Source organism: Astyanax mexicanus, chromosome 5, assembly GCF_023375975.1.
Source record: "Astyanax mexicanus isolate ESR-SI-001 chromosome 5, AstMex3_surface, whole genome shotgun sequence".
NCBI classification, from domain to species: domain Eukaryota; kingdom Metazoa; phylum Chordata; class Actinopteri; order Characiformes; family Acestrorhamphidae; genus Astyanax; species Astyanax mexicanus.
Window position 1 is genome coordinate 31658586 of NC_064412.1, and position 24769 is coordinate 31683354.

Consider the following 24769-nt stretch of genomic DNA (forward strand, 5'->3'; position numbering starts at 1 on the left):
GCTGGTAATAAACTGTAACCGAAGCTCTCCATGTATTACTCTGACACATACAGGTAACTTAGCAACGATGCAGCGCTTACAAACCAAATGCGATTTCATTAAACACCACTGGGAGGCACTGGATCCCCTAGGCACAGTGCAGAAATGCCATGTCTCCAATAGGCGGCGCAGGCAAATACGCAGTCCCACAAATAAACCCAGCGATTCGAAAATACACATTATTACAAACTTTATCAGCCACTAATTTCAGATTAGGAGTTGTTATTATTAAAATAAAAGCCTAAGTGTATATGTTTTACAGTTAATGTAGGATATTTTAAGCTAAATGTAAGATGGAATTATCAGAAGTAAACAAAACTTTCAATTCTTAAAAAAACATATTCTTTTAGTCAAACGAGCACTGGACTTAATTCTACACAGATTTCTCTCCTAAAAAAACGTTTATTTGGGTGAGTAAAGCGCTTCTGTTTATTTACAGTACACTTAGATTTCCACAATTTTGACTGAAAATTTTGACGATAATACAGAGCTTACAGTGCAGCTAAAGCAGAGCAGCTATAGAACTATTTTAACTTGCGGAGTGTTTATAAGCAAACCGATAGCATTTTCTCGTCGTGTTTAACTCAAAATCTTTCAATAAACTGTGAAATTGGAACTGTGATATAATCGCAGGACTTTGGCCTCGTGCCTTCGACCGCATCACAGCAGTGCCAATATGACGTTATAGCACTCCCTCTCGTGTATTATTGCTTAAATAATAATAAAATGCCTTTCTGGACAGATTTTCTGTACATTCCTCCCCTGTCTCTCTCGTGCTCAGCGTGTCTTTAGTTTCCACCCGTTCTCATTTTTCCGCCAGTTCTCGGGCTCCCTATATTTTTATAAAGGCGTTTTTCCCGGACGCATTCCAATTCACTAGCTGGGGCAGCGGTCTGCACAGATCTGATTGGCTGAGGAGAGCGTTTATTAATCTTACACCACACGTGATTGGTCTGTGAGTTTACTGCACCGCAAAGCACGTAAAGCTTAAAGACAAGAAAAGTTCCGCCGCTTTAAATGAACACAGAATTAAATCCTTATCAGTAGTTAATCGGTTTGGGTCCGAACGGCACAATGTCTGGGTCTGCCTATTAGTGACCCCTGTAGAACATCACATTACAAAAAGTACAAACTTATTGTCAGTTATATAATAACTGTATTTATAAAATAAACAAAAAATGAATCTATAAATAAATAAATAAACAAAAATAAATAAATTAACCTAATTGGAGACACCATTTCCAGCCCCACTGGTGGAGGTCGTGTTGCCCAGCTAACAATGCTAATAAGCTAGCTAGCAGTGTGAGATTTAAGCATTCGTCTCCTGCTTCTAAACATTTCGCACCTAAAAAATAGTCCTTTAGTTTTTATCATTATTATTTTCAGTTTTATCATCATAATATACATTTTTCCTTCAGCATATGGTGTTCCAGAAATTTCCAGAATGTGTGAAAACGTGAAGTGGGTGAAGTTGTTAGTTACCAGTATTAGCCCTGTTCCTTCTGGTCTTGTAAGTAAATCTTTATAATGTGGTGGGTGAACTGTGTGAGTGACAGATATAGCACATATCATTTTTATTACATAGGGAGCTAAAAATAAACTTAAGCTTTAGGTAACTCACCATCAGCAATGTAGTAATATCTGTCAGCTAAGCTAACGATGATAGCTAAGAATCTAACTTGCTAACAGGGGTCTAGTGACCTATAATCTCATGGGACCTCCTTATAAAGAAGAATAGTATCATATAGCCTATATTCTTAATCATAGTAATTCATAATAACAATTTAGAGGTTCATACGTTTATTATTAAGTAGGTAAAAAAAAAACTTTAAAGCAAGAATTTGTTAAGTATTTTGTCCAGTGAAAAACAAGTATCTCCAAAACAACACCTTCTTAGCTTTCGATGGAAGTCAATGTAGAAAGAGGGTTTCTTAGGTCATCTTGGAGAATTTCTATTGGTCCATTTATCAACAAATTCTGACAGAATTGACAGAAATGCATTATTGTTGCTTTTTAAATGCTATTTTTTTACTTGAAACTAACTCAACTTTAACAATGTAGGTCAATATACAGTATTTTATTCAATGTCATTTTGTAGCAATTATATCTGTCCATTCATTATTAAAGTTAGTAAAAAGTGAAAAATGGCAATATGATTTTTTACAATGTTTTTGTGTGACAGTCAAATATTAGTTTATTCCCACAAAGCTTTGATTTGAATAGTTTGATAGAGTTGGACAAGATTCACATATTAGATTAGTTTCTGCATGTCTGCATCCAATTGGGAGTTAATTTATTTAAAACATAAATGTCAGATTTGTAAACAGAGGGTAGATTTTTTGTAAGGCTACAAACCCTGTGCTTAACTATAATAAAGTCTGCTGTTGCTCTGTTTTCAGGAAGTTTCCAGGTACCACTGCTTTGAGGAAAATAACCCATTTGTTTATAGTAAGAGGATGTTGAGTGAGGAACGATAAACCCAGGATTTATATTTATTCCTGCTGTCTACGATACAGTGTGTCACAACATCCTCAAAATATGAAGCTTGCTCTTTTTTACTGATGGTGCAAACCCAAATGGGGAACTAAACAATAGCAAAGCTTCACTGAGTGTGAAACTGGAACATCGGACCCAAATGATACAAAATAAAAGATGATTCTTCTAGATCACATTAAGTCAGGGGCAGAAGGAAGATGTTTAATGTGGGTACAGTAAAAATTTCAAAACCAAATTTCAAAATAAAATCTGTCGTAAATAAAAAATTGCAATAGCCACAAATATAAACAAACACACACACACACACCTCACTCTCACTTGATGTAGATCTTAAACAAACTGCTTTTCTCTTTGTCAGTTTGTGATTTCCGTGTATTCCAGTGTTTGTATGTTATGTCAGACTATATGTCTAAGTATATATCCAGTATCCAGACATTTATTCAGAATAAGGCGGATTAAAAAGAAATTTGTTCTTCTACTCATCTGAAAAGGCTTTAATAAAGATGTGGAGACAGGAACATTTCTCTGAGGATTTGATTATATTCAGACAAGGTACCAATGTTTGCTGATCACAAATGCTACTTCACATCATGGTTGTGGTGATCTTAAGCTTCTCCAAAGCTAGTTTAGCAATGGATATGATAAAAACACCAGCATTTTTCATAAACTGCATTTGCTGCATCTGTAGCATATCGTCACTACCAGAAATCGAATATATTTAATTTCCATTTTTGCAGTTTTTCATATTTTTGTACCTAATTTGAATCTTGCAGTCATTCTTTATGTTGTGTCAGAATTTCAGGATGAACAAAACAATATATTTGCTTCACAATGCTTTTTACATTCACTTCCATTAAAAAAAAAAAAAAATTCTATTCATAACAGATGCCGTTTTTTTGATAGTGCCTATAGACAATACATTGAACAAGTGTTTGTGCAAATAACGTCAATGACTCAAAACACACTTAAAATAAACCTATTGGAGATGGTAATACGTCATCAGTAAACGATTATATGCAAAATGTTTCTTGTAAATTGTTGTGTGCGTGGTAATTTGTAAATTGAGCTGTAAATCTATATCATTGATTTTTTTCAAAGGAGGTCCATCTATTGCAGAGGGAGCAATTAGTGGTAATAGCATTGTATTGTGGGTGAAACTGTGCTTGTGCTTGGATACAAGTAAATCTTACGTCTTATAAGGAGAGTAGATGTTTTATTGGTTTCTGTAGACTCTTTATAACTTATATCAGTGCCATCTTAGACTATGTGTTGTTGGATTGAAAAAGGGGGTTGTGGTAAATGTAGCTAAATGATTATGTAGCTAAATAGTTTACGATTAAGATCATTTTTTAGGCATCTTACAGCAGGACAGCAAAATGTAGCCTCTGCATTTAACCCACCCATGGCACCCATCCACAGCTACAGGGGACAATTGGGGATTGTGAATTCTGACAGAGTAAAAACACTGTTATTTCATTGCCAGTCCAGGGGATTGAACCAGCAACCTTCTGGTGTCAAGTTTATATTTTGAAACTTTAGGCCAATGATTCAAATAAAATGCACTTTTGGATTCCTCCATAATTACCTCAATAAATACCTAAAGTTTTTTTGGAAGTTTTGTAACAGAATTCACTTTATATAAACTGTACGGACAAAAGTATTGGGACACAAACAAATTACACCTGCAGTAGTTTTTTTTTATGATATTCCAATCTAAATTCATATGCATTAATATTGAGTCATGGAACACTTTTCTGTAGTCTCCATGTCTCCTAAGATCCTCAACCCTTTTTAATAATACCACTCAGAGCTGATTGGGGACTATCCAGAGTGGCATTTCTTTACAGTACGATTATTGTTCAGCAAGCTCTTTAAAAACACCCATTATTTCACTTACGTCTGTGAATGCAGTCTGCATAGCTAGGTGCTTGATTTTAACCACCTTAATTCAATCATTAGCATATTCTCGATGTCCCAATACTTTTGTCCATTTACTGTATACTATATTTACACCTAGCTAACTTACTGTACAACTTTGTACTAACAAAGCTACTCCAAAAAAAAAAAAAAAAAAAACACAACAGATGTACAAGTCTCTAATACACAATAAAAAAATACATAGAATTTCTGGATGTTTTTACACCATGAAAAAGTACACTATTGCAGATAAATAAAATAGATAAAAATTTACCGTACTGAAATTTGCTGTTCTGCTAATACGTCTTTTACATTTGAAGCCTCTTTTAATGCAGATTATTATATATGTTTATGTTAGTTATAGTATTTTTAATCAGAACAACATAGAATTGTATTGAAATGTGTAATACAATTCCCCTTTACTGTAACCATTAACCTCTACTACGCTATGTTTTCTTTTCATGGGTGGCATACATGGACGGACAATTTGAAACCTTATTTATCCACCTTATTTTGCATTTGTTTACTTTGTGGTAGAACTTCAGGTGTGGCCGCTGATCCATTGATTTACATGAAGATGACAGCCATAGTTTTCACAAACGTACAGAATAAGTAGTATAAAATTCTCAGTTAGTTACAGGCTTTTTTTACAGTAATTTAGCTTGAACTGCAGTGTTTTAACTTACACCCACAAACATCTACCAAAGAGGATCTGCGTCTGTGGTTGAATGAGCTAAATTTAAAACATCCACCCAAACATCCACACATCTGCTCTTACAATTGCTCTTTACCAGATTTTCGCACTATAAGGCACACTTATAATCCTTTAATTTTCCCAAAAATCGTCAGTGTGCCTCTTAATCTGGTGCGTCTTATGTTTGAATTTCATTAGTCAGGTTGTAAGGTGCAGTAAAGCCACGCCGCTGAAGTACAGCATTATACAGGAATTTTCATTTAGATCTCCAGCACCAGGGCTGGAGTAGCATCAGCATTAACCGCTAATCGCTATTTCCGCGTTCAGAGGTGAGTATTATTGGTCTGTAGCCTGCTTCTAACCCCGGCTAGCACTGCTGGAGTAGCATAAGCATTATCTGCTAACCATGCTCGCTATTTCCCCGTTCAGAGGTGAGTATTTTTGGTCTGTAGCCTGCTCCTAACCCTGGCTAGCACTGCTGGAATGGTTAGCTGCTAATGCTAATGCTCCAGCCTTAGTGCTGAAGAAATTCAGAAATCTAAGCTTACTGTAAATAAGCAAAAGCGCTTTACTCACCCAAATAAACAGGAGAGAAATCTGTGTAGATTAACATCCAGCGCTCATTTAACTTTAAAAGAAAGTCTCATTTGTATAACAGTTTTGTTTACTTAGCTTAGCTTTACTTAACTTAGCTAGCTACCACCCCCCCACCACCACCCAGCGGCGAGACCTGCTGAATAAGAAGTTCCTTACAGTGTCTATTAAAATGTGCCTTATAATCCAGTGCACCTTACATACAAAAAAAGATGTTCATTGATAGTGCGCCTTATAATATGGTGTGCCTTATAGTGCAAAAAATACGATAAAAAGATATGTAAGAAATTAAAATGCTTCTCATGTTCAAGTAATATATAGTTCATCTGACCGTGAGCTTGAAATGTGGCCTACGCAATATTTTCGTACATGAGCAACTATATTACATAAGGCCCCAGAACTTTATCACCCAGAGAAACATCTCCATTATGAATCTTCGGTGAAGTGGATGTATTGGGTGTACTTGCAGTTAAGCTTACAGCTTTTTCTACAGCCTCACAGCACTGGATACATCTGAGTTTAACTGCGTTTCCCTCTACAGAATGGTAAGAGCAGACGTATTAATGTTTGGATAGATGTTTTAAATTTAGCTCCCTCAACCACAGAGGCAGCTCCACTTTTTTGGAAGACAGTGGATTCAAGTTAACTATATGTGTCACCACAGCATTCCAACATCTTTTTGTGTTGTGCTAGAAAGCTAGTAAGCTTTGCTCTAAATAGTCCTAACTAAGGTTGGGTTAAATAGCCTGATGAAATTTTGGACTAGCATAGCTTTATGTTTGGTGTCAGCTTCAGACTGCATTCACTTTAAGTAGTTCTAACACAAATGTGGAAGAAACAAGATTTTGACAGTGGGCGTGGCAGAATAGAGTGGATACATTGCTTAGATTTGACGGTTTGATACAGATGCAGCAAATTAAGCTAGAAAATGTTGGACTTATCCTTCAGATCAGCTGAACCCAATGATCAAAAATGGTGGCCAGTCTGGACACTTTTGCACAAAAGACATACAGTATATAGTATATATTATAACACAAACACAAGTAATGTCATCGCTGGTATCCACTGGCTGTAACGCTCTGTATCTGCTCCTTCATCTTCTCCATCATCCCTCCACTCATGCCTGTCTTTATCATCCCAGAATTCTGTATGCCAGGGGTCTCCTCACTGTCTGTGTCACCATAGCAACTCGACCCCGGCGACGTGGTCAGGGCAACGACGGAGTCAGTGGAGTCTCTATTGCGGCCAGTGGTAGCCATGGCCGGACGAACCGCGGACAGGCTGATCTGGGATGGAGGGGTGCTGTCTGGACCCAGCACACGAAGATCGTGTCCACAGTCTCTGTCCCTGTTTCCCAGCCCTTTGTCCTTCATCGTCTTGCCCTCCACCTCCTCGAGCCCATCCATCAGGCCATGGGTGGCCTTCTCACTGGCCTGGTCGTTTAGCAGCTTGACCAGAAAGTTGATGTACTTCATGGCCAGCCGCAGGATCTCGTTCTTGCTGAGCTTCTTATCAGGAGGGTGCGTGGGGATGAGCTTGCGTAGCTCTGAGAATGCACCGTTTACATTCTGCTGTCGCCAGCGTTCCCGACTGTTTGTGAAGACGCGGCGTGCTATCTTCTGAGGAGGACCTGAGAAAGAATCATAGAAACGCATCATAAATCAATTCATGAGAAATCCCATGAGATTTCATGGGAAATATTTTTTTGTTTATTTGGCACTTGGCTTGGCGGCACTCATTTCTTTCAGGCTAGGACTTTGGAGTTTTAGAATTAACTGTAGACCTCTATTTAACTCTACCTCATGCTACATAAGCTCTACATACATGCCAATAATATTAACTTCACATAGGACTAATGGGACAGGATAAGGTTTACATGGGGAGGTGGGGTAATGTAGTTTTTTTTAGTTTATCAGTAATTTTAGTCCTGTCTGAATGCACCATGTCAGTGAGCTGTGATTTGTGGAGATCCTGGTGCTTCTAACTTTCTGCAAATTCAGCCTTAAAAACAGGTTATACTAGTCCTGTGTGATTCGACACATTGGTAAATGTTTCGTCAAATATATTCTGGAATTTTTGTTTTTTTCTCAAGTATAGAGGCTCTTAAGGAGGCATTTTGATTCACTGTGCCACTGTACCACAAACCTCAACACTCAAATCCAGAAGACGCAATTCTGAAAAAGAACTCCTCAGAGTTGCAAAGCTTCTGCAGCTTTAGATGAGTCATTGTGTAGCTTAGAGCCTGCATATGTGTTATGAACAAAAAGGATCGTTATTGGTATGTAAAACTAATATCATTCACATAGGGCTCAAGTTTGTTAAAAAAATAATCCTTTTTCCTTGGACTAATCAGAAGGATACCCCTCTGGTCCCTTTCAATTGACTTTCTATTTCTTTGACTGCAAGTCTTAGTATGTATGTAGTATGTAGTTGTTAGCATTAGTGTGTGATCTGAATAAGACTGAGTAAATGCTGAGTTAGTTTTAACATCTTTTTTATGGAAACCAGTCCATTGTCTATTAAGTGCCAGCACATAAACACAAGACACATTTCCAGAAGACGAAGGGTTAAAACTTACACTCAGTCAGTTCTAATTCAAAATGTGACGATGGCCTTCTCTTAATGCGGTTGTTGCTGAATATCCCATATCCACCAGAGTGGCCGAGGAAAGAGCTGCAAGAGAAAGAGGACACACAGCTTAATTGAGGCAATAATTACAACCTCAACCCCCCCCCCCCCAAATTCTGTTTAAATACGAAATTCTGCTCCTATAAAGGCCAAAGTAGCTAGGTACGTGTAGCAAATGACTGAATTTAACCAATGTTTCTGAGGGAAAGAAATCCATAAAAAGCAATTATCCAGGATTTGATGAGTAGTTGTGCTTTGATTGAACAGATGTGCCCAGTCAAGACCTGTCTTCATTACACCTGCTCAGAGAATGATCAAGAGAGTCAAAATAGATCTTTACTCATTGTGAAAGCAGCACTGCACAACAGGTTGCATCTGTTGAATCAGACCCCTTTCCCATCTATTTCTGTATCTTTTCCCCCAAGCCTAAACATGAACAACAATTCACATGGAACTTGGACCATTCTTATTCTCATTTGGATTGAATTTGCAATTTCAATGTGCTTTTCAAGAGTGATTTGCATAGATTATTTCATGTATGCATCTACAACAAAACACTGTTTGTATATGGTATATTGTATGTTTATTTGTGTTGATGTTAGTAAAAGATGAACTTATCTAATAAAGCATAATGCAAGCTAAAGATAAGTGCTCACTGCTCACTGGATTGGCAGGAAGGCAAATCAAAGACCCTGTTCACACCTGCTCACTTCATGCATCTTGAGAATCAGAACTATACCTGTAGTTGTAAATGTAAAATGTAGCTGTAAATGCACCCAAATTCATTTTAAATAGATCACTCAACCCACTTCAAGAGGTGGTGTGAGACACATTTAAGCCACATGTTAAAGTCTATCCAGTACATCCTCCCAATACATCTAAAACACCAGTAATAAATGCATAAACCAAATGATCAGATTCTATCCCACACAGCCATGGCTTTCAGTTCGTTAATTGGACCAGGTGTTAATGAAATTTAAAATAAGATAACATTGCGGTTCCCTTAAATGACCTGCTTGCACACGATACGAGGAATTTTGGTATCGATCTGATACCAAGTAAATGCAGGGCCAGTACTGCCGATATCGATATCGATACCGATACTTTTTTATATTTAAGCTTCATAGATCCAAAGGATCCAAAAGACCTAGGATAGAATTTCACCAAACATTGTAGTGACAACAAAATACTTTATTATCACAATTAACACAACACCATCAAATTTTGTTTAGAAACAATAGAACAGTAACAAAACAAATTTGCCTTAACATGAGCAAAATGTATATTTTTTGAGGTAGAAAAGGAGAAACCGCAAAAATAAAATAAAAATTCTCCCCTCACTAGACATCTTTTCTAGTTCATTCTTTCTTTGTTCAAATAGATTTGTTTTTAGAAAAAACAATAAAAAATAAGTGATTTTCTTTCTTTCAGTGCAATTCTGTTTTTTCATTAAGAAACAGAGTGTAAAAATATATTTTAAAAATGCTGTTGGACACAGCGCAGTGCTACTCCTACAGACAGAGAGTAGACTTTGATGAATCTGAGTGCAGGAGAGAGAAAAAGCTTGAGTATCGATCTTTTTACACGAGTATTGCTTAATATCAATACCAGCGTTTATTATCAATATTTGGATGGATCCGCTTACCTCTAATGCAGGACAGTTTCCTCTGCTGAGAAGCAAAGAAGCACTGCACCATTAAAATACCAATCTGACAAAGTCAAAGCACACCTGACTCTTAAAGGGAATAGCAAGTGACATGCTCATTCTTTTATTTCACGTTACGCCTATGACAAATTAAGTAGTCCATGCCTTTTGCTTGTTTTGAGCCACGCAAGGTGTTTTTTTTTGTATCCTCCCAATACCAAAAACAAACTAACATGCCCTAAATCAAATTGCATGGTGCGGGGTTGCAGGCTCACCTATAGGTTGCTAAAATATGGCCTACTAGTTTCTAATGCAGGGTAGTAATCATAAACACCTCAAAATATGAAAATTTACTACGTAAAGTTTTGCAATGGCCTTCACAGTGCCCTGGCCTTTACAAAATATGAAATCGGTTGATAGACTTTGAAAGATCGATTCTCACTGAACTACAAGCCTTTAATATAATGTTTAATATATAATTTGAATGTTATCGTTAGAGCTTTAACTTAGAGAGAAGTGCTGAATGCAGCATGGCAGCTTGGCACTGCTGGTGTACAGGGAACGGAAGACTGACGGAAGGGGTTGAGCAACAAGTCATGGGTTACTGGTGTGGGAAGCAGGTGCTGGTTCTTTTCCATGTTTCCTTAAAGCAGAATAAACACAAAGGCTGTAACTGTAAGACTGTTGAGTTTTGGCTGAATTTAAATTATACAGACATGTCTTTAGTCAGTGATGTAATGTGTAAACCCTCAGGAAGATTTAGCACACTCTGTTATACTAAATATGACCTTCAGTTTTTTTTCTAAACAAGCCAGGAACATCTAAAACAAGCCTGGTGCTTTTTTGCAAATAAATCCTCTGATTTGTTGAACTCAAAAAAGCACTCGCTTTTAAGGTCTATGTTACCTCCTGGCCACTAAGCTCCTCCAATGAACGCTCCTTACTTTTGCCAAACATTCACACAAAGCAATCCAGACTTCTCTCATACAGAGTTCCCCAATGGTAGAACAAACTACCTACCACTACCAGAGCAGGAGCACCTCTTGCTACAATTAAGAAACTCCTAAAGACTGAGCTCTTCAAAGTGCATTACTCTCCTTAAATCTTGACAAACAAGCTACTTCTAACCTCACTTCCTGCTCCCCTCCTCATTCATTCCTCCTTACTTTCTCTATTGTAATATTAACCTTTTGGCCAAAATGTTTTAGCCTTGGGATTTTATGTCCTCTGTTGCTTATGTTCTACATAATTAGTAAGTTACTTTAGAACTAAGTCCATTAAATGCAGCATGATAATGATCTTAAACACGCCCAGATATCCAAAGTTTGTTAAAAAAAAACATTCAAAATTGTGCAGATGTTTCTTTAAAATAGATTCTAAACAGTCAAATTAAAGGTCTCATTCCATTATTTTTCATTCATTTTAAAATGTCTATTTTTTGGTGAAAAAAGTGCTCTGGTGTTTCTATTTAGCCCTGCTTTAGATCACTGAATACGTGGTCTCTAAATTAATGTCAGAGCTTTTCCTAATTGACTCGTATTTCTGAGGATTTTCTTTCACTAACTACTGTAGACAAGGGAGGCTGAAGAACAGATTCATATGCAGCATGCATATACAACTCAGGGAGACCTATAGTATTATACAAAGAACAATAAAAACTGGATTTTAGCAGAAGGAGAACTTTAAGAATGTCTAAAGATATTCAGTTTATACTCAGCATACTGTGATGACAATGAAGCAATATAAACATATTGCCCAGATGTAACATTACTGGCAATGAGTGGTTCAGTTACTGGCTGGTACTATCTTTTGGATATGTTTATTTAAAAAAAAAATCCCTAGTTTGCAGATTTTTCTTACAACTGTGGTCATCTGCAAAACCAGTTCTCCTTTTCTGTTCAGCTTATTCGCAGAAAAAAATAACCCAATTATTAAAGAGAAATTCCTTGGTGCATCTTTGTCTGTTCATTTTCCAGAAAGAACTGAAAACTTTAGCTTTCTCGTTAATGAGCAATTTTGTAATGGAGGGAAATTAAAGCGGGCAGAAGCGGACAGGGAGCAGAGAAAAAGAAAGAGTGGACAGCTATGGAGTTTCTACCCCCTTCCACAATTAGTATAAGAAATCCACTACGTTATTCATTTTTTTTAATTATCTGAAGAAACTGTACACTAAAGCACACTGAAATTTTTAATTATACTCGCATCTGCAGATAATTTCTCGCATTGGACAGATTTTAATAGATTTGACTATTCACACTGCATTTGTCCGATCCAGACTGATTCACAATTAAATCCCAGAGAATCATTTTGTCAATTTCAGGACTCTTATTGGTGTAGCAAGGAATGTCATACTGTATTTATCTTGATATGGATGAATAATAAGAGAGTTCATAAGAGTTCAACACTGTCTTTCCCTCTTCAAAAGAAAATGCAGCAGAACCAAATCAAAGCTGCAAAATCGATCAATTCCAAAACTCAGAACTTTTATGTCACAGTCTTAACTTAATAAGACTTACACCACCAATATTTTCAGAAATCTGGCCCACTAGCAAAAAGCCTTAGTCAGAGTTGGTAAAAAAAATATGGTGTTGTTGATACTGGAAAGCAGCTCATCACCTCCAGACTCTGCTAGTTATGCTAAGCAGCCCAGTCCTCATGACTACAACTTTTTTCTGTGCCTATGTCTGTAAACTTGGCATGTGGTGAAGCAAATGCCAGGGAAAGCAAACTGAGGTTTGCGCTAGACTCAAAGCTTACACTTGCCAAACTGGAGCTACCCATACATTACCAGAGAAAGTTTAATTTTCTATTGGAAATGCCATTTTTACCCCAAACAAAGCCATATACTTACTAATTCATACATTAAACATCAACTAAAATACTCAATAAATCCATTATATGGAGTTTAGCTTTATAATGAGAGAAGTGTTTCCAAAAATGATTGAATCAACCAACATGAAGCCATTTCCAAAATCCTACTAATGATCTAGGTTAGCATATGAGTTGGTTTAATTGAAATTGTTTCTTACCTGTTGAGTAGTGGGTGCCCAGGCAAGTACTGGTGTTGCAGCAGAGTTCCAGGCGGTGGCACGGTGGTTGTGGGACTCGTCCCTGAAAGAGATGCTAGCTGGGCTAGTCGTAGCTCTCCGGGCCCATGGGGCAGGTTTGGGATAGGGTGCAGGGCAGTGAGCTGTGGGGTGGGCATAGGGATGGGAGGCATGGGGGGTTTGCTGTGAGCCAGACTGATGACCGGGATGTTGGGTGGTAGAGGAGCAGGGGCTGAAGTGGAGGGAGAAGACAGAACAATGGTGGTGGTGGTGGTGGTGTTGGTGGTGATGATGGTAGTGGTTGGGGAGGTTGTGTGCTTGGACCCCGGTAGCAGGGGGGGTGTAGTAGGTTTGTCCTGGTTATTGATTGGCTCAGCAGATTTAGATGCAGGCTCTGAAGTGTCTTCAGTCACGGCGGGACTGCTGGGGATCGTGCGTGCACCACTATCCACGTGGTTAGCCTCATTAGCCGCAGGGCTGCTAGCACATGGAGAAACATCCTGAGGAGGGGTTAAGCGCTCAGTCACTGAGGGTGCGGGCGAAGGGGACGGGGAGACAGGGGGGCCCAACTTCTCCATCATTGTCCTCCCCTAACCCTGTGCCCTGTATCTCTCTCTCTCCACCTGGTGCTGGATCTATGCCCCTGATTGTGTCTAGGGTTCTGATGCAGCAGTTAGAGCAGTACCTCTGGTCCAGGTGTGCTTTTGGATGCTCTTTGCTAAAAGCTAAAGTTCACCACACAGCTCAGAAGACCTTTTTGATTTCTTCATTTGGAGTTAAGAGTACGTGTTGATCCCATCACTCCAGGGTTTTTCCATTTGTCTAGTGCTCTGATGCCAGATCAGGTGTCCCAGTAAGCCTGTTTATGACGGTATGACAGGAAGCTTATCGGAACTGACTAGAGATCAGGGTCTGTCAGTCTTTATCCAGATGCTGTGCTGCATTTCAATTCCCTTAGATAAGAGTTCAGAAGATCCAGGCTGGTCTAACCAACTGCTGCAAAAGCATGACATGAGAAAAAAGGAAAATTAAGTGAGAATATATTTTATTATATATTATATACATTATTATACCATATTCTGAACATGATCATAAGGAATATTTATATACTGTGCAAAAGTCATTAACAGCCATTAAAAAACATGTAAAACCAATTAAAGGAGAAATCCAGTGTGAAATGGATTTGGGTTAAAGTGAAACATTATAATGAGTACAAACTAGGGGTGTGCCATATCGTATCGTACGCAATAAAAAAATCGTGACCGATATTTTACCCTGAAATATCATGACATTTTACCCACCCCTAATTATCACATTAAGGTGCTACTTTTTTGACGTTACGTATACGTTTTGACCCAGAATAAAAATTCACACTGTTCTCATTTCCTATTATATATCTACTAGAGACAGATTATATCAGTCCAGTATAATTTATTTTACTTTAATCCTGAATATATGGAGATATTTGGAGTACATTACTAGTATCATGACACTCTGGATTATTGACTTCTGTTACAAATCTGATCATTTTTTTAAATATCTCAGTTAGCCATATCATATGCATGCAATAATAAAATTCTAAATATATGTTCTATTTTAGTGTTTTGCCATATCGCCAAAAGTATCGTTATCGTGAAAATATCATGAAATATCGTGATATTATTTTAGAGCCATATCGCCCACCCCTAGTACAAACATTTGACGAATAGCCCACCTTCACTATTCACCCCCAGCATTCCAAAATACAGCATTTTTAGCCAATGCTCCGAACAGGTTACAATGCTAACAATAGGAGCATAGCGTGGTCATGCAAAAGAAATAATTATTTTTACACCATTAACAAGCTCAAAATAGCTTCACACTTCATTGGTAGAAATGTGGAAATAATTTTGCTGTCTGTTCCCCTATCCTACGTTTCAGTTTGTGCTCTATCTGTGCACATTTAAAGTTATCAGTACCTTGTTTTAAATGTCAGGGCTCTCAGAGCTCTACTAATAAAGTGTGGAGCTACTTTGAGCTTTGAGTTAATGGTGTAAAAATATTGATTATATACAGTGACAACACTATGCTCCTATCTCTAGCATTGTAAGTCTGTTGGGAGCATTGGCTAAAAGTGCTGCATTGTGGAATGCTGGGAGTGAATGGAGGTGGATAATTCGACAAAAAAAGAGACTCGTTATTAGTGCTGGGCAATATGAGAAAAATCATATATCATGATATGGAATTTGTTTATATCACGATAACAATATATATCATGATATAACACATTTAGGTATGTTTTCAGTTATTCTTCGAATAATATGACAAAATAATATCATTGCTTACTTTTTTCCAACTTTATTTCAAAGTGACATTAAACCAAACTTTCACAAATGAGAATTACTACCTTTTAGTGCAGCAATATATATGTGTCAAATAAAAACAGATGAGGTAGATGCAGAAGCAAATTTTTTATTTGTCCGTCAAATAGCGTAAAGCAGCATCATGTCGCAAAACCACATTATAAAGCTTGTTTTGCGAAGATTACTTTATCATCATTTATATAAACCGTTTATGCAAAGTGACCACACCAATACATTTCATCTTATCATACTTTATATATTTGCACAAATAATTGATGAAATTACTGTAGAAACGATAGGAACAATAGAAGGTAAGTAGCACGATAGACACTTTTCTATCGTCCCCACGATATTTATCGTCATATCGCACAGCACTACTCGTTATCATGTTTCACTACAAGCCAAGTCTATTTCAAACCGGATTTCTCCTTTAATTCAGACTTTTGTCATGTATGTAAACACACTTTATAAATGATAGATTGCATAACTACACAATCACTAATTAGAAATATTTGGGATCAGATTTGGTAACAGCTTACACAGTGCATATATAAATGATCTACATTAAAAAACAATTGATTAAAAGATTATTATTCTCAATGTTTGACTTTTTTACCATTGAAAAAACATTCAACCAGGTTTAGGAGTAGCAACGGCTTAAGAGTGCTGCATCCTAACTTGGGTCAATGTTTTAATTACTCGTTTTAGGAATGTTGCCCTTCCAAAAAAATTACATGTTAGTATTTGTCTTGCTGGGAATGTGAATGTTCTTATACCATTACAATGCAAACCATTATTGTGTCACATGTTTCAGAACATTCCTGGAACATTATTTCTGTAACTTTACAGGCTAAATTTCCTGGAACCTTCCTAAAAACATTGCTAAACATTCTTATAACGTTCTTATAACTCTTGGCTGGGAATATCCACATCTGATAAACAGCCACTGTTGGGTCTTTATGCAAGGCTTCTCTGATTCTTCTCTGTTGCAGAAGTGAAGAGGACAATTTGGTTGCACCTTACCAGCATAATGATAAAAAATACCCAAACCATCATTTTTTTTTAACATAACGTGAATCCAAATGCTTTTCTTTATATTCGGTTAAATATTTATGAATAATGAACAAAAGGAAACAGCCAAAATAGGCTAGGAATTATATCATGTGGCAGTGACTTCTACTGAAATACAAAGTTAAAATTTGGAGATACATGTTTTTTTTGTGTGACAGTGACAATATTTTGTCCAGTTGTAGCCCTTCATAATGTTGCACATTATTATAATAATGGAATTGTACTGTATGAATAACAACTTTGTTATAACATCAGCCACACATTTTAGAATACTTAACAGCTTAGTACTTTCTTTGTTATTTATTAATTTATCTTTGCTATTTCCTAAGTAATTGCAGCTTTTTATAGTAAGTGCAATTACTTTTTAAGTAGCACGATATTCCTTAAGTCCTTTACACAATACTGTCTTGTGTTCAGTTAGTGTTGTTAAATTTTTAATGGCTTCATGTATGTTTTTGATACCTTTTCATATCATTTGCTCAAATAATCTATTCAGAGTATAAAGGTATCAGCTGCAGACAACCACACAGAAGGACTGAAGAAAAAATTGCAATTACTGTACATGTTGGCTGATTATTATCATTTAAAATACAAAACCTACGTTATATTAGTGCTGCATTGATTAGCTGTTAGACAACAGAAACGTCTCCATTAAAATAATACATAGTTAGATATTTACTTATGTCACCAACGAAAACTAAAACAATGCAAAGCTGATGACATCTGTTTCTGAGAATATAAATATGTGAGCACTGTTGACGGATAAATTCGCTCGGCCTTGAGTGATTCATGACTTGCTTTTGCAATCCAGATCCTTCCCCTTTCCCCCTCGGCTGTCCTCTTTCCATTCACTGAGCTAGTTTCCCCTTTCTGCTGATGGTTATAAATATTCCTTATCATCGTGGTTTTCTTAGTTATGGCTAAAACGGTAAAGGTGTATTTAAGGAACTTTACTGAGACGCCTTTACTCTCTATTCTGGGGCTTAAATGTTTTTGTTTTGCTAATTCATTCATTTACTATCACCAAAATTATTAACTTTTTATTAGTAAACAAGAATACATTGCGTCAGCATGCTTGAATTGAAGATAATGTAGGTACACGACTTTATGAACAAATGGGCCTCCATTGTTACTGAACAATAATTACTAAATTTAGCCTGGGCTACATTTGGACGTCTAATTCTTCATGTTTGGTTTAGAATTGTTTTAGAATGCAGCTAAATGACTGCACAGGAATTGTCATTACAAAACAGACGATGTTTTGATGTTTATAGGCAAGCTTTTGAAAAAATAATGGGGTAGTTTCCCTGAAAATGATTATGCTTAGTTTTAGACTATACTGCATTTGAAAAGAAGATTTTCTACTTAAAGAAAAATACAGTCTACTACTAAGTATAATTCCTTTCTAGGGAACTACTTTAGCATTAGTGAGTGTAGTGTTTAGTTTTTAGTGCACAGCCTAGAATTACCAAGCACAAACAAAAACGAATGGGTTCAATAATATTGTGTAATATATTTTGCAGTCATTTTATTTTATTTTATTTTATTTCTTTTTTTTATTTAAACCTTTATTTTACCAGGCAAATCATTAAGAACAACTTCTTATTTACATTGGCAGCCTGGCTTCATGTTTATTAACACACACTCACACAGAAAGAGTGTATGGCTCAGTGAAACACAAGAAACACGTTCTGTAAAGAATATTTGCTTCCTGTTAGTCCTGTATTTATAATGCATTATGAATGTTTTAATGATGTTTTAATGATGACTTTCATAGGCCTTTCACAAGTACTTGTGGTGACATACATATCACCAATTATAAAGAACTAGTATTTGACATTATAAAGATAAGTTTTATAATGTCTTATAATATTTGATCATAAGAGCAACTATTGTTGTTATATGTCTTGTTTGTAAATCTATTAGATGTGACTTTCTCAATTCACTTAAAGCCAGTAAAAAGCACTTTAAGCATTCATTCTTAGTATAGTAAAACTGACATTATTTCCAATGGAATGAGATATAACACATTTAAGTTTGAAGCCAGCAAAAGCCTTTTCTTTAAAAGATAAATAAAAACTCACTTCTTTAAAGCCAGTAATTACCTTGTATAATGCTTTATAGCATGTTAAATACTTAATACAAGTTAAATTTGTAAACTTAAACAGCTCTATATTGTAATTATACGTTGTAAAACAAAGTACCAAACCTTGTCTTATGAACTGATATTTTAAGATTTTATTATGTAACTTCTCTTTATGAACTCACACACACTTACTTTATAACATGGTATATATGTCTATGTGTAAGTTATCATTAGTTACTATGCAAGCTTATGAAAGTCATACAAAGATATTATGTATGCAATATAATGGGTTATGAATACAGAATTTATGGGAAATGTTACCAAATCTTTCAAATATTAGAAAAGCATGTTTGTGAATGAGATGTGGCTGCTTAAGTTTTTCATACACTTATTTTCACACATTTTTTACACTCACAAATCTCTCTTTTTTATGGTTTTAGTTTAGCATCTTTTATTAACAGTCAGTGTGCGCATAAATGTAACTAAAGTTATGTAATTTGTGTGTTGCAATTAAATGTTCTATTTTTAGTATTAATTAAAAATTAGTTTTAAACAATTGAAAAAGACCAGGAAATGTGTGCATTTAGTCAACACAGTGATATTGTTGTAATTATTATAATATACTTACTACATGTTGTCCCTGTTCCTCAAAAACATCCAAAACATCTTAAAAATTCCCCAAAACCAAAAATATTTTTTTAGCTTTCAATAGAAGTCAGTGTAAAAATATTTAATTGCAAGTCATTCTGTGATGTTTTATCTTGGTCCATTCATCATGACATTTTGAAACAATGTTAGGAATACCACTCAGATTGATATGTCAAAAAGTGAACAGCGACAAAAATAGAAAAATAAAGTTTTTTATCAGGACAATGATGATACGATTTATAATGTACATTATATGTTGTAATTTTAGCCATTCTATCCTCTAGTTATACAGGAAACTTAATGCCAAACTAAAAATAAAAGCATTTAGTAGCTTTAAAATCTGGGAATGTCCAGCCGTCCAGCTCCCATAACTGCAGACTGATGAATGTCAAAAAAGTCCACTTCCTTAATAGCCTCATTGATAGCTTCCTTAAGGTACTTACCATGTTTGTGGTCAGAACGCCGATCACACCCTCACACACGCTCGCTGAGGTCTCCACCGCTGATGTGTGTGTGTGTAAGTGTGTGTGTGTCCTCGACCACCCGTCTTCTGTGTCACAAACACAGCCCCCTATTCCTTCACGCCTTCCATTAGCTCTTTACTAACTTACTTTCCCTCTCTCTCTCTCTCTCTCACTTTCTCACTCTGTCACTTTTCCTATGTCCACTTTCCTTTGCGTCACTGCTGTCTTCCATCCACTCCCGTCAAGTACTTCAGACGGTTTGCTGAACAGAACAGAAAAGATGAACTGACCGCCCCTAAAACCATCTAGCGGTCAACCAGTGTGGTCAACCAACCAGTGTATAAACACCAGTAAGACATGTCCAGTATTTTAATAGTGAACCACTGTAATGGTGAAGTCAGTGTAAATGAACATAATGCGTTTTGCTTCCATCCTTCCCTCTTCTCCCTTTTTTTCTCTTTTTCTTTTCCCACCCTATGTCTTTCGCTCTCTTGCTCTCGCGCTCTTTCACACTTTCCCTTATGTCCTCTTCCCTGTTATAGACATGGTGCTCCAGTGGGCTGCCATTTGGATGGGGATGTATTGGACTGTAGGGAGAGGAAAAGAGAGAGAGAGAGACAGGGAGCGAGAGAGGGTGTGAGAAAGTGAAAGACAGAGTAAGAGGGTAAGCGGTAGAGAGAGAAGTAAAAAGAAAGAGAGGGGTTTGAGAGAGAGAGCCTGAGAGAAAGAGCAGGAGAGAGATAGGTGGAAAGGGAGAGAGAGCAAGAAAAAGAGATGGAGAGTTTAAGAGAGAGAGAGAGGAAGTAGAGAGAGAGCAAGTAGAGAGAGCAAGTACAGAAAGAGAGAGAGAGAGAGAGAGCAAGTAGAGAGAGAGAGAGGGACAGTTTTCCGCTCTCTGCTGGACAGGAGGATGTACTCACACAATATGGTGAGTGCTGATAAGAGACTCAAAAACCGCCTGCGGACCTTAGATAAGGAAACATGCCCCCCAATACACACACACACACACACACACACACACACAAACACACACACTCTGGTCAGTCCTAGACTCTAAAGGTTCTTGGATCACAGCTAGAAGGAAGCTGACTTTACATCACAATTGAATAACACCAAAGGCGGCTGTATGTGCGCACACACACACACACACACACACACACACACTTGATGAGCTCCAGTTCATTAAACAGGCCAGTAGGTGTTTATATGACTAACACTGTTCATTCATTAATAATTAAATGATTTAAGTTTTTGCTTGGATTGTTGGGAAATTCCCATCATTTTCCCGACAAGACTCCTTAAAAAAAACAAAGAGGGGATTTTCTTCCACCATTGCGGCATGAATTGTGTTTACTCCTCACAGAAGGATTTTCACCAGTTTTTATAACAATTTCTGTAAGGATTTGATGTTATTATTTAGATCAGTTTCGGATGTTGGGTAATTAGTTATACCAGTTTAACTATTCTTAAAGGTATTGGATGGAGCTTCATCACTCCAGAGAATAAAGTTCTGCTGCTCCACACAATGATGCCACGGGGCTTTATCACTGGTGGAATCAGCTCTCCCTGGTGCTGCCATGGTTGATAAAGCATCAATAAATTGTCCTCTAGACTGGCAAAAAAGAGACAAAGTGCCCATTTGAATGCACATCTTCCTTTTCTTGCAATTAAATATAATGATGTACCTTCAAATTCAAGTCATTTTGCCAAGACATAATGGGCCCTATCTACACCCTGCATGAGGTACGTCGCAAAGCTCATTGCTATTTTACACCCCACAAACAAGCTATTTTCATGCCTTGCGCCTGTGCCATTAACATAGCGAAAGAGTTTACGAATATAGCTATGCGCTCAATTTGTGTAAATCCCCGCTAGAATGGCAAGTGACACACTGATTGGTTTAATTCATGCTATGCCCAAGACACAGCCATGATTAATTAAGAGAATTTGTACATGCCTTAAAGTGGGTACACACTGCATGCGGTAGATGCGCCGCAGTATGCTGAACCACATTGGATTCATTTGTTTCTTGAGTGGAAGAGCACCTAGGCGCTGTGGAAAACGGTGAGTATCCACGCCCATAACCACGCCTTTATTGTGCTACCACTTACTTGGTGGGCTTTTGGGACTTGGGACAATCGTAGCTCAAGTACTCTTCATCATCTTCATACTGGGCTACATAAATTGTATAAACCAATGGATGTCAGAATGGCATATGTTTATACTTCTCATTTAACCACAATCCAATTCACTCTATTCGGATGGAGAGATTTATGAAATAGGAATAACAAGGCTATTTTTAAAATGTAAGGAGTAGAAAGTACAGCTAATGTGTAAAAATTTATGAACTAGAAGTAAAAATTTACTCCAGTGAAGTATAAATAACCAACATTTATACTTAAGTAAGGTAACAAAGTACAGGGGTTGGACAATGAAACTGAAACTCCTGTCATTTTAGTGTGGGAGGTTTCATGGCTAAATTGGAGCAGCCTGGTGGGCAATCTTTATTAATTGCACACTGCACCAGTATGAAGGGTAAATTAGCAGGATAAGAGCACAGTTTTGCTTAAAATATTGCAATGCTCACAACATTATGGGTGACATACCAGAGTTCAAAAGAGGACAAATTGTTGGTGCACGTCTTGCTGGCGCATCAGCAAGTCTTTGTGATGTATCAAGAGCCACGGTATCCAGGGTAATGTCAGCATACCACCAAGAAGGACCAACCATATCCAACAGGATTAACTGTGGACGCTGTAAGAGGAAGCTGTCTGAAAGGGATGTTCGGGTGCTAACCCGGATTGTATCCAAAAAACATTAAACCACGGCTGATCAAACCACGGCAGAATTCAATGTGCACCTCAACTCTCCTGTTCCACCAGAACTGTCTGTTGGGGCAATAAATAATTGTGATCTAAAACCAGGTGTTTCTATTTTAATTGTCCAACCCAAAGTGAAACCAAAACTAACCGCACCATATGTATATAATGTAACAAACAGATGAATCATGGTTCAGACTGTGATCTGGACTTTCAAGTATGAAAGTGTTTTTATTGACTAAATTAAGACAATACTGGTGTTTGACCAACTTGAACAAGATACTGATCCAGCAGAACACACACTAACACACCACCACCATGCCAGTGTCCCTGTAGTGCTGAGAATGACCCACCACTGACATAATACATGCTCTATTGAAAGACAGGAGGATAAGAAAGTATGCAGAGAAACAGAAGACCTACAGTCTGTGGTTATAGAACTGCTAATCAGATTAACAATGAGTGTAGAAATATAGAAATCATTCATTATATATATATATATATATATATATATATATATATATACAGTGCCCTCCATAATTATTGGCACCCCTGGTTAAGATGTGTTCTTTAGCTTCTCATAAATTGAGTTTTGTTCAAAATAATATAGGACCACGATGGAAAAAAGAGTAAAATACAACCTTTAACTCAAGTGAATTTATTCAGTAGGAAAAAAATCCCACATTAAGAAATAATTATTTAACATCAAATCATGTGTGCCACAATTATTAGCACCCCTGATGTTAATACTTTGTACAACCCCCTTTTGCCAACAAAACAGCACCTAATCTTCTCCTGTAATGTTTCACAAGATGGGAGAATACAGAAAGAGGCATCTTTGACCATTCCTCTTTGCACATTCTCTCTAAATCATCCAACGACCTGGGTCCTCTCCTCTGCACTCTCCTCTTCAGCTCACCCCACAGGTTTTCAATGGGGTTGAGGTCTGGGGACTGAGATGGCCATGGGAGGAGCTTGATTCTGTGTGCGGTGAACCATTTCTGTGTAGATTTGGCCACATGTTTAGGGTCATTATCTTGCTGAAAGACCCAGTGACGACCCATCTTCAGCTTTCGGGCAGAGGCCACCAGATTTTTTTTTAAAATGTCCTGGTATTTTAGAGCATTCATGATGCCATGCACCCTAACAAGGTTCCCAGGGCCTTTAGAAGAGAAACAGGCCCATAGCATCACTGATCCCCCGCCGTATTTCACAGTGGGCATGAGGTGCTTTTCTGCATACTCAGCTCTTGTGTTACGCCAGACCCACTTAGAGCATTTGTTGCCAAAAAGTTCTATCTTTGTTTCATCTGACCAAAGCACACGGTCCCAGTTGAAGTCCCAGTACCGCTTAGCAAACTCCAAACGTTTGCGTTTATGATTGTGAGTGAGAAATGGTTTCTTCCGTGCATGCCTCCCAAACAGCTTGTTGGCATGTAGATAGCGCCTGATGGTTGTTTTGGAGACTTTGTGACCCCAAGAAGCTACCATTTGTTGCAATTCTGTAACAGTGAGCTTTGGAGAACTTATTTTATTTTAATATTTATATTTTTATATTTTTTATTTTAATTTATTTTTCTTATCATCCTCCTCACTGTGCGTGGTGGCAAAATAAACTTGCGTCCTCGTCCAGGCTTGTTTACCACTGTTCCAGTTGTTTTAAACTTCTTAATAATTCCTCTGACAGTAGATATGAACAGGTGTAGGCGAGTAGCGATTTTCTTGTAGCCATTGCCTGACTTGTGAAGGTCAACACACATCTGCCTCACTTGAATGGTATGTTCCTTTGTCTTTCCCATGTTGAAGATAAATGGCCTCTGTGTCACGTCATATTTATACCCCAGGGAAACAGGAAGTTGTGAATTACTAATTAAATGTTCCTACATACTCTGATCAACTTCGTAAACTACTGTAGAAGTGACAGAGATACTTTTATTAAATTTATTTCCTAAGAATTGTTAGGGGTGCCAATAATTGTGGAACAGGTGATTTTATGAAGAATAATTATTTCTTAGTCAGGGATTTTATTTCCCCCTTAAAATTTACTTGAGTTAAAGGTTGGACTTTACTTTTTTTTCCCATCGTGGTCCTATATTATTTTGAACAAAACTCAATTTATGAGAAGCTAAAGAACACATCTTAACCAGGGGTGCCAATAATTATGGAGGGCACTGTATATATATATATCTCCTATTACTAGAGGTTCTTACACGGTTCGTCTTTGTATTTGTGTCTGTAACACCTGTGGTTCCAGCTGAGTGCCTGCCGAGCAGCATCACT

At 37.2% G+C, this 24769-nt stretch overlaps 1 protein-coding gene and 1 long non-coding RNA gene across 3 annotated transcripts; one reads left to right on the forward strand and one right to left on the reverse strand.

Annotated features, from left to right (window-relative positions):
* The first annotated feature begins 1071 nt into the window (after positions 1-1071).
* LOC125802237 (uncharacterized) lies at positions 1072-2757 on the forward strand. The gene is made up of 2 exons (XR_007439272.1): positions 1072-1463; positions 1511-2757. It is a non-coding gene; the product is annotated as an uncharacterized LOC125802237 (long non-coding RNA).
* On the reverse strand, positions 2716-20471 carry lyl1 (LYL1 basic helix-loop-helix family member). Of its 2 annotated transcripts, none has more exons than XM_022675517.2 (4): positions 19651-20471; positions 13043-14056; positions 8319-8413; positions 2716-7370 (listed from the first exon to the last, which is right to left on the reverse strand). In XM_022675517.2, the coding sequence occupies exons 2-4, from the start codon at positions 13639-13641 to the stop codon at positions 6790-6792; spliced, it is 1275 nt and encodes a 424-aa protein (XP_022531238.2). In that variant the 5' UTR covers positions 13642-14056; positions 19651-20471; the 3' UTR covers positions 2716-6789. The 2 variants fall into 2 exon arrangements, with proteins under 2 accessions (XP_022531238.2, XP_049335563.1); XM_049479606.1 differs by lacking the exon at positions 19651-20471 and adding an exon at positions 19188-19625.
* Between the last annotated feature and the right edge of the window lie 4298 nt (positions 20472-24769).